We start from the raw sequence: 11029 nt of genomic DNA on the forward strand, positions 1-11029 counted from the left end.
TCCGTGGCTAGCAGGAAGGAAGCTAACTCTAAACCACATTATTTTCTCCTAAATAACTATTACTGTCTTTGCCTCTCTTCTCACCACCTAACATTCACATTTTTCCCTTCTTCATTAAACTATATCCAAAATGAAAATCAAGCCTCCTATGTCTAGAGATCTCACTGTCTAAATACGAGTTGGCAACCCGAGCCTACAACGCAACTCGCTTTTGTCAAGTCTGCCGCGTCACTCAACACGAACGGACGGCGCAGCTCATTTCCAAGGCTTGTGGTTCGTTCTTTAGTTAGTCAGGACTGGGTTCATATGTTATTGAAGCCCTTTAGGTAGCGTTAAGCAATTACCTTGTGTGTTGTTTTATGATTCAATTAAGCGTAAGGAGGATTTGTGTTTATCTTGCCTCCCTACCCAACCCGAACCTAATAAGAGAGGGAGGGAACGGGGTTACATTACTGTCTTCGTGTCTTGTATCATCTTCCCCCCTGGCCTCCTTACCTGGCGCAAGGGAAAGTGTGTGGGCTGCTCTTCCTTCCCTCCCCTCCCTTCCACCGCCTTTCCTCGTCCAGCAGCAGTGAACACTTCAGGTCTGTCATCATTAAATTGTTTCCGTGTGAAACTCATTTTTTTTTTTTGACCTGTTGCTTCTTCCTCATCCTTCTCCTCCTCTTCCTCCTCTTCCTTATCCTCTTCCTCCTCCTACTTTATCACTCCTCGCATCATCATAGAAGTCATGGAAGAACACACACACACACACATAGAGAGAGAGAGAGAGAGAGAGAGAGAGAGAGAGAGAGAGAGAGAGAGAGAAACCTGGAGAGATTGACTGTAAAAAAAATCAACAATCTGAAGTAACGTAACCTAACCTCTCCTCCTCCTCCTCCTCCTCTCCCTTCCAATAAGTTTGATTTATCTTCCCGCGCACCACTCCATCACAAACGGGGAGGGGGGGGGGGAGATGAGTGTCTGGCTGCGTACGATTGTATGTTGGGTTAGGTTTGGTTCAGATTAGGTTAGGTTAGGTTTAAGTTAGGTTAGGTGAGCTTAGATTCAGGTCTGATATTAACTCCGTCCATGGCATTCTGATTATTCCACGTGACCAAGGTATGAGAGAGAGAGAGAGAGAGAGAGAGAGAGAGAGGGGGGGGGGGAGGGTAGGCGACAGGAAGAGAGGAAACTACGCATTACAGGATGGCTAAAAAGAAGAAAAAACAAATAAAGTTGGGAGAAAGGAAAGGAATAGGTAAAATGAGAGAGAGAGAGAGAGAGAGAGAGAGAGAGAGAGAGAGAGAGAGAGAGAGAGAGAGAGAGAGAGAGAGAGAGTAGGGGTTGATGGAGATGGACGCAGAAAATAGGAAACATAAACCATGCGCGTATACATTGAGAGAGAGAGAGAGAGAGAGAGAGAGAGAGAGAGAGAGAGAGAGAGAGAGAGAGAGGCTGACAACAAAAAGTCACCCCCACCCCCCCCCGAACCTTTCCATATTCCTTGTCACCTCAAATTCACACAAAGAATAAGGAAGAACAATGTATTATTACTGAAACAGACAACGGAGTCCATTCCAACACCACCCTCACCAACACACACACACACACACACACACAGGCTTACCAACCCTCCTCTCCGCACACACACCTATGCTCCAGCACACGCCGCGCACTCCACCGCACGCCCACCGCTATAATATGCAGGAGTTGGACGCTGGAGCTCAATAATAAAGCGATTGGCCGCCGTGTGTTGTATATGGAACGCTGATATTGATACCTTCCCCTCCGTGACCCGAGCGAAGGCCACTGGAACAATTCGCTCACTCGCTGCCGTGTTCGAAGCTTCACTGAACCTCCCGCTGCCGACCAATCGAAGCGAGTGGGAGATTCCGCGCTTGTATACTTGTAATTGGGAAATACTTGTGGGTTAGTTAAGCCCGCGTGTCGATAGATCAGGGGTAAAGCGTCTCTGTGTGTGTGTGTGTGTGTGTGTGTGTGTGTGTGTGTGGATTTGTAAGGTTCGCTACTGTGGTAGGAATAGTGGTGATGGTGGTGGTCTCTCTCTCTCTCTCTCTCTCTCTCTCTCTCTCTCTCTCTCTCTCTCTCACAAGCTGTTACCTCCCTTCCTCCTCTCTCCCTCTTCCCTCTCTCCCTTCCATCATTCCCCGTGGCTGCCTCCCTCCCCTCCATCCTGACTTAACCCACCTCTCTGTACCTTACCATTTTTCGCCTCCTCTTTTCCCTCCACGTCACTCATTTAACAACACCAGCACAGGTATCCCTATAAGACCACCTTGCTACTGTTCCCTCCCTGTGTTGATGCGGCCCTTCAAACCTCCTGGGGGCGCTGAGTGGGGGGCAAGGGACAAAGAAACACACTCCTGAGGCCGGAGAACATATACAGTCATTTATTGAAGCGTGACTTTGGTGGCGAGACATTGTTGTTATTGTTGTGTTGTTGTGTTGGTGTGAGGGGAGGGTGGTGTGGACTGTCTGTGTGTGTGTGTGTGTGTGTGTGTGGTAATCAGAGCCATACACGTGTGTTTATATAAATTTATTGTCGATATGCATGGTTATAGTGATACAAGATCCTATACACGCACAAAACACGTACGGTTTGTGTATATATATTTATTTATTCATTATGTATTGTGTATATAGTTAGGTATATATTTATATATAATCACATATCCTTTCATATACATCCTACGAATTATATACAGTGGGACTGCTTGAAGAACAGCCAATGCAACGGTACTTGTTAGGTTAAGTTAGGTTAGGTTTGTCTGATAGGTTGAGTTAGGTTAGCCTGTTACCTTGCTCATATTAACCTAACCTAACAGTCTTTTCAGCTACATTTGGTTAGATAGTTTCGCTAAGTTAGGTTAGGTTAAATTGTTTTACTCATACATAACCTAACTTAATCTAACTTAACTGAACTTAACCTAACCTAACCTATGTACATTCTGCGTGGCTGATCTTCATATAACCCCCATAATCATTGTGTGTATGTCTGTATTCTCCCTCACTCTATTCGTAGTCACATACATATACGTACATGCATTTCAACATACGTACAGATGCACACGCACATTCGCTAACTTCCGCCGCGTCAGCTCAGAACACGCGGCGTGATTCGATTTACATTCAATAATTGCTGATTGCGAACCACGATTTGTCATTTTTTGTTTTCCACCTGCCAATTTTCTTTCTTGACTTTACTATTATTTTTTTTTGTCTTATTTTGAGTTTTCTTTCTGTATATTTTTTGCTTCTCCGTCTTTCGTTTTTGTCGTGTTCAGTTTTTAATTTTCTTGCCTACATTTCATCAGTTCTGTTCTCTTCATTTTTTATTTGTTTGTTTTCTAATTTGATTTTAAGTCATCAATAATTTGGAGTTCTCTTTTCCATCACTTGTTTTGTCTTTTCTTTCCTGTTTTGACTAGTTTTCTTTTTAGTAAATGTTATCCATCTTTTTTTTTTTTTTTACTTAGAATTATCCTTCTGAAATTACACCTCATGATATTTCAGAAGACGTGGGTATTTTGATATTATTATATTCACTGAAAGATATTTAAGACTTTTTTACAAGTATACCATCTCAGTACTTCGAAGTTTGCTGTTTTTCCACTCACATTTTCATCCCACAGTCAGCATCATACGAGAATACCTCACCATATACAGCATTGCGTACGTAGACCACAAATACACCATGAAGAAAAACCTCGTACTTTCATATATCGTTTCCATGTCTTAAGATTTCACAGGAGATAAAAAAAAAAAAAAAGGGAAAAAAAAAAAACTAAGCTTTTTCACTCCTGCATTTTTAGTTTCAAAGAAAATAAAACTTAAAGCAAACTAATTAACTGAATAAAAGAGGGTACGTTTCCTCCACGGTAAACAACAACAACAACAAGAACAACAACAACATCAACAATAAATTCCGCCTGTGGTTCACGCTTCATCGCAAGTAGCACACTGAAGATCTCTTTCTGGCCGTGAGCGTGACGCGTCTTTATCTAGAAAAGCACTCGTGTGTGTATGTGTGTGTGTGTGTGTGTGTGTGTGTGTGTGTGTGTGTGTGTGTGTGTGTGTGTGTGTGTGTGTGTGTGTGTGTGTTCCATACTTTTCTTACTTCTCTACATGTGGATTTCTAATGTGTGTGTGTTTGTGTGTGTGTGTGTGTGTGTGTGTGTGTGTGTCAACCAGCCATGACGGTGTGAAAGAGAGACCCTGTTATTTTGATATGAACAATGGAAGCACTAGTTTGATCTTCTAAATACGGGTAAAAACATCCTTATTTCGCCTATATTTACACTGATAGTTCTTTTATTTATAGTTATGTATATATATATTTACTTCAGTCTACGCTAGGAGTCACGTTCAGTCGGAGGAAGGGAGGAAGAGGGGAGGAAGGGGGAGAGAAACAGGTGACGGGGACTCCGGAGACAGAGGGAACAGGAAATAAGTCCGAGTATTACGTTTTCTATTCGTTGTTCACTAGATGACACTTCCCATCGGTTAAATATCGTGGTTAGGAAGCATTAAGGTTTCTTCGCATCACCCGCCGTCCTTCTACACTTCAGTAATCGTCTCGCGTCGTTCACATAGCCAGTCACAACAGCGTCCGTCCTCTCCCGGTGCGCCACGCTACTAGAACACGTGAAAACCATGATAGGTCACCTGAGCTAGGTATCGATTAGGGGCTGCGGCCACTAACACCATCCTGACGGAGTTATGTACAGTAGCGAGCACAAGTCACGTCACCTGCCTCACTCACTTCCACTGTGTTCCTTGTCTTCTCTCTCTCTGACGTCCCCTGATCAGCTGGTAGCAACAAAACCTGGCTACTGATACTCACTGCAGACTCGAGGACTTCAGATTGAGGGAAAGACTATGCAGTGAAGGTGAATGTGGCACGTGACTCATTGGTTGGCCATGACTGTACCGGGGGTTTGGTTTAAAGGCTGGCTTCTCAAGTTCCTGCCCCGCTGTGATCTACTGAAAGAAAGCGGAACAGAACTGACTTTTCTGACTGCGAAGGAAGTGTTTTCGTTCGGAAGGCGGACTGATGTTGGTCTGGAGAGGATTCAGCTGAGGATCGAGTAACGTCAATCATAACAACAACACATTCTAGAATAGATACAACAACAACACCTATTCATGAGCTTCTAGAGGGGTGGGATGAAGGCGAGGAGCGGCCAGTGGAGGACTGCAGTCACGCACACCCACGCCAACCGTAGGCCGCCCGTCATCTCATTCCGGGCGGCGGCGTTACTAAAGATACTGAAAATTGTATTACGTGAGGTCTTCTTCGGCATCTCCTCCTCCACTATGGGGATTTCATTGTCAGATTCGAAGCCCGAGTCGCCGCCGCCCGAGGGGAAGTAAGTTGTCTTGAGGGAATGATCGAAGTCCAGAGGGTGGGAGTCTTCCGCCTTGTCTGTTTCCGAGTCTGGGTTCGGGATGTGGTTGTCCATCTTGCGCTCCTCCTCCACCTTCACCACGCTGGGCTTCTGAGGCTGGATCTCTGTGGGGGGACGTGAAGGGTGGTGAATAGTCTGGCTGTGTGTGGTGAGGAGTTTTGTGAATGTGGAGATTTGCTTGGACTCCTGAACTGGTTGGCTGACTGACTGACCGACTGGCTGGCTGGCTGATTGACTAACTGACTGACTGACCGACTGGCTGGCTGGTTGGCTGGCTGGCTGGCTGGCTGGCTGGCTGGCTGGCTGGCTGGCTGGCTGGCTGACTGACTGACTGACTGACTGACTGACTGACTGACTGACTGACTAACTAACTAGCTAACTAGCTGACTGACTGACTGGCTGGCTGGCTGGCTGACTGATTGACTCTCTCTCTCTCTCCCTCTCTCGCTCTCTCTCTCTCTCTCTCTCTCTCTCTCTCTCTCTCTCTCTCTCTCTCTCTCTCTCTCTCTCTCTCTCTCTCTCTCTCTCTCTCTCTCTCTGTCTGTCTGTCTCTGTCTCTCTCTACACACACACACACACACACACACACACACACACACCACTTCCAACACACACTAATAATCTTAAGACCTTCTATTGCATAACCTCACACACATTTATAAAGTCACCTACCTGATGTCACCTTCCACACTACTATAGCCTTCCGTACTCTCTTTCTACTCACCGTAAACTTGTACCGAGGAAGTGCTGGAGCCGAGGGAGTTGCTAGCGACGCAGCGGTAGGTGGTGGCGTCCTCTCTCGTGAAGTTGCGAATGGTGAGACTCATGTGGGTGACGTAGAATCCCTCCTGCTCCTCAGACACGTTGTACTTCCTGCTGCTGATTATCATTTGCTCCTCTGCCCAGGCGTGGTTACAATGAAGGCAAGATAAGATAGAGTAATAAATAAGTATTTTATTTGCATTCTTATAAGTTTTTCATTCAATTGGTGATCGGGAAGTGAAGAGGAGATAGGAAGAAAACACGAGGAGAAATATGGTAAAGGAAGAAGAAAGGAGGAAGAGATGAAGGGAGAGAGAGAGAGAGAGAGAGAGAGAGAGAGAGAGAGAGAGAGAGAGAGAGAGAGAGAGAGAGAGAGAGAGAGAGTATAGTTTGAGTTAGTTACGGTGCATTTATTGTATACACACACACACACACACACACGCACACAAATTGAAAATACCCTTAAATCATTAATTATTACTTAGGGTATTTTTTTTTTTTTTTTTAGCATTTAAGGTTATTTGTATTATCTGTATCATTCATATCTAACCTCCATGCATGATCCTTCTAATTCCACCTATAGAGACTAAATCCTATTCACGCATCCGTTCATACCGTTCATTAGCGTCTGTGATTCTACAACACAGCACATCTTAACTTTACTCACGTGTTTTCGTATTTCTTTCAGTTCACCAAAGCAAAAAAAAAAAAAAAAAAGATGCCCGGTTATATAATTGACAAATAGAAAATAAATAAAGATGAGGATAACGTAAAGTCCTATAGAATATTCCCTGTGGCGTTCCTCAAGGGGGTCTGCTGGGTTCACTCACCTGGGTCCTTCCTCCAGGTGGCCACGGCCTTGGGGGAGGACTCCACGCGGCACCTGATGGTCACCTCCTTCCCGATGGGTGAGCCTATCATGTGCACGGGGACCTCCAGCAGCGGGGAGACTGGCGGGGGAGAGGGAGGGGATGGATTAACTGTGGTGCGTGAAGGAGGTAACAGACATCCACCTAAACGGAATTAATAGTTTGTAGGTCATAGAATTTTAAAGTAAAGCATATAAATAGTGCCTTATAGAATGCAATCTCCATACTAACAGACTCAAAGTAATAATTGTAGTACAGCACCACGCACACCTGGCAATACTCACAGGTGACCTTGAGCATTATTCTTTTGCTGACCGAGGGCGGGATTCCGTTCTTGGCGATGCACAGGTAGGCGCCCATGTCCGACCTCTTGACCCGCGTGAGGTGCAGCTGCTCACCCTCCGTCGTCACCACTGCAGAAGGTTGAATAAAGGAGGTTACGTGCATTGCGTCATGGTGTTGCTGGAATGTTGTAGCGCCCTTCTCTCTCAGTAAAAATCGAATGAAATAGTTAAATAAATAGATAAAAGAATGAATAAGGGCATGTTGTTACTGTAGCCTCTGTTATAACCCTTGTAGCGTGGAAGAGTAAGGGTTAAGTACATTGAGTCACGGTGCTGCGGGAATGTTGCTTAGCGCTTTTCTCCCTCTATAAAAAAAAATATAGAATAAGTGTAAAGGTTTTTAAAGGCTAGCTAGCATCTCTAAGTCTTTTTTTTCCATTTTGTTGTCTTGGGCCAGTGTCCTTCTACACAGATAAAATAAATAAATAAGAGTGTGGTGGTCTTCATTAAATCTCCACTCTCATGTAAATAATGGAAATGCAGAATAAACTCACCACATTAGGAGAGTCACTGTGTAGGATTCCATGTATAGTGAAGGATGAGGGGCGACTGTTTTAACAATTACTTTTTTTTTTTTTTCCATGAAGTATATTGCGAATAACCGTCTAAAAAAAAAAAAAGTTAGGCTCTCAACTCTCGTACATCGTGATTATACATATATCGTACCGCCACACAATAATTGCTGTACAATGCTGGTGTGTGGTGCGTGTAGGAACAAAAACTGCAAATTCCTCCCTGTATGCCACAAATCTGCCGCTGGAAATATCTGCGAAACTATTTTTTTTTTTTTTTTTTTTTTTTTTTTTTTTTTAGCGCGAGAATGGCGGGGAGCTTTGAATGGAGACGAGCCGGGCGAGGGAACAGCGGCGAGAATGTGTGGTTATGGACACCGTAATGAGAGGACCACTGAGGCGTGCCCGCCGCGCCGCCTGCCGCGAATAGTTGACGTGAAGACAGGAAGGTACACACTATATATATTACACACACACACAACACACACACACACACACACACACACACACACACACACACACACACACACACATAACTTAGTCTTCAGAAGTTATTGTCATCATTATCATCATCCACGACCGTTTCTCATCCCTTGTAACTGAATATATAATGGTAATCTTTCTTAATGAACACCCCTTCTGTAAATAAAGCAAAAAAATATCCGTTTCCCCTTCACGAATGTTATGCATCCTACCTTTCTTGTTTCCTTGGTCTCTGAGAACAATCCTGGCATTCTCCTCTCTCTTCCAGGACACGACGGGCTGCGGGAATCCTCTGGCCTTGCATGTGAGTGTTACTGAGTTGCCCTCCTCCACTATTGTCTCCCCAGAGGTGGCGTTGTCCACGATCTCAGGCGGCACCACGACCTCCAGGTGCGCCATCTGAAGCAGGGCAGAGGGAGGGTGTGCTGTCAGTACGGTGATAGGAGACGGATGGTTTTATGGGCCGTTTTAAAGCTTAGGGAAGAAGTGGCTGATTGAAATGTTTGTAAGGAGTGAGGGTGTGCTTCTGATAGGCAGGGAAGGAATAGTTTTGTGGACTTTTTGGAGAATAAGGAACGTGGGATGTACTGATTGAAGAGTTGACTGCAAGAGGATAGCTTGTCGGTTGTCTGAAATATAGGAAAAGGGAGGGTGTGCTGTTAAAAGGTAGGTAGGAGAGGATAGTTTCGTGAACGTTTTTAAAGAATGGGAAAGGTAGAATGTACTGACTGAAATGTCAATAGTACGCGGGTAGTTTTGTGAGCCGTCTGAAGTGTACAGAAGGGAGGGTGTGGCGCTGAAGGGTAGATATGTCTCCCTCTTATGAAGGAGACATGAAGGAAATCATCTGGGTCAGTAATCAGGAAGCGACAAGAAATAACAAGTTTAACCTCGATAAAGTTAGATTTTTAAAAGAGACTGGAAGAAATGAGTTCTCAAGTAGAATGGTAGAGTGATCAGTGATAGTGCCGAGCCAATAGGGAGCTTTAGAAGAAGATTAGACGAATTTATGGATGCAAATGATCGGAATTTTCCTCTATAGTTCTGAGGGTCCCGCGGTAACTCGGTCACTTCGGGAACTGAATCACCATTTTGAAAGAACGTGAACGAGAAGCAAGACATAATTTTGAAGTCTGGTAACTTGATTATGTTCCGATTAAATTTCGCGCAATAGAAGTTGACATGCTAAGTTAAGTTCCGTGTGCAAAGGACTGGCGTCTCATCTTAACACTTCAAGGAATCCTCAAGAACTTTGTGGAAATAAGAAAACTAACCTAACTTTCATTAACAAATACACGCAACTTTCAATACGGGTCGACAAATTTTCGTCGTGTCTTTTTATAACGAAGAAATTGCAGCAACAGAGAATACGAGGAAACGTGAACCTTTATGAATACCCACGGAAAGAAAGGAGAGAAAAAAAAGAGAAAGAAAAAGAGAAGAACCAGCATCCCATACACACGAAGGTACAAGCTTAAAATACTAATGAAGAAGTTGACTTACGAGTATTAAATCAAATACGGTGTAGAAGATTAACGTCTCCTCTCAACACTTCAAGGTGCCTCAAAACACATCGGAGAAACAAGACAGCTAGCAAATCTATCTTCCATCAACAAATACACGCAGCTTTCAACACGGCAAATCTTCCTGGTGTCTTTATAATGAAGAAACTGCAGCAGCGAAGGACACGAGGAAGAACAAAGCTTGAAGAATACCCACGAGGAGAAGAAGAGAAAAAGAGAGAGAGACAGAAAAAGAAAGAACTAGCCTCACCATAGACACAAAGGAGGAGGAGGAGGAGGAGGAGGAGGAGGAGCATCATCATCATACAAGCTTACAACACTAATGAAGCCAAATTTCCCTGATCCCGCCCTCAACTCCTTAAGAATTCCGACATTTAGGAAGATTGAGTCGCCGCTCTTCAATGACTCATAACTTGGCGCCTCACAACCAGGTGTATTACGGAGACACACCTGCCTCACCTGCCACGCCTGACTGACTCACCTGTCCCTCTCCCTCCCCACCTAGCCGTGCCGCGAGCCCTGCAGTCACCGCGGCCCAATCAAGGTAACGGGAGCCATTCTCATCAAAACTTTGCTCCAACTTGATAAAACCTGAGACGAGTCGGCGAGAAAAGCATCCTGACTGGAACTTTGCGGAGATCACAGTAGAGAGAGAGAGAGAGAGAGAGAGAGAGAGAGGAGAGAGAGAGAGAGAGAGAGAGAGAGAGAGAGAGAGAGAGAGAGAGAGAGAGAGAGAGAGAAATTACTACATTTATTTGACTGTTCTTTTAAAATATTCAGAATTTGACGAAGTAATGAAATCAGAACCAAGAGAGAGAGAGAGAGAGAGAGAGAGAGAGAGAGAGAGAGAGAGAGAGAGAGAGAGAAGAGAGAGAGAGAGAGAGAGAGAGAAGGGGGGGGGAGAGGAGCGGCAGGGCGCGGGCTCCAATATCCTTACTGCCTCTGTAATACATTCATGAGGGAACCATATTGGCCAAGCTGTATATATTTACCGGCAGCTTTTCCCGAAATATTCATGTTTTTATATTCCCCAAATATTTAATGGCGCATCACGTGGCATAATAACACAGCACAGCAGCCCCGTGTATTAAAAGAAGACCTCCCGAGTTTCAACAGCGTGTATCT

The 11029-nt window shown here is 44.6% G+C and overlaps 1 protein-coding gene across 6 annotated transcripts in view; it reads right to left on the reverse strand.

The window, feature by feature from the left end:
• Nucleotides 1-2524: 2524 nt before the first annotated feature.
• The window catches only part of LOC135113549 (protein amalgam-like), a 78389-nt gene continuing 69884 nt past the window's right edge, over nt 2525-11029 (reverse strand). For all 6 annotated transcript variants that reach the window (XM_064028804.1, XM_064028801.1, XM_064028805.1 and 3 more), the window contains 5 exons: nt 8594-8780; nt 7327-7455; nt 7004-7123; nt 6136-6309; nt 2525-5515 (listed from right to left, as the gene is read on the reverse strand). In XM_064028804.1, coding sequence (XP_063884874.1) covers nt 5157-5515; nt 6136-6309; nt 7004-7123; nt 7327-7455; nt 8594-8780 — 969 coding nt within the window. In that variant the 3' untranslated portion in view covers nt 2525-5156. The remainder of the gene's footprint in view (nt 5516-6135; nt 6310-7003; nt 7124-7326; nt 7456-8593; nt 8781-11029) is intronic.

This window comes from Scylla paramamosain, chromosome 26 (genome assembly GCF_035594125.1).
Source record: "Scylla paramamosain isolate STU-SP2022 chromosome 26, ASM3559412v1, whole genome shotgun sequence".
Lineage (NCBI taxonomy): Eukaryota > Metazoa > Arthropoda > Malacostraca > Decapoda > Portunidae > Scylla > Scylla paramamosain.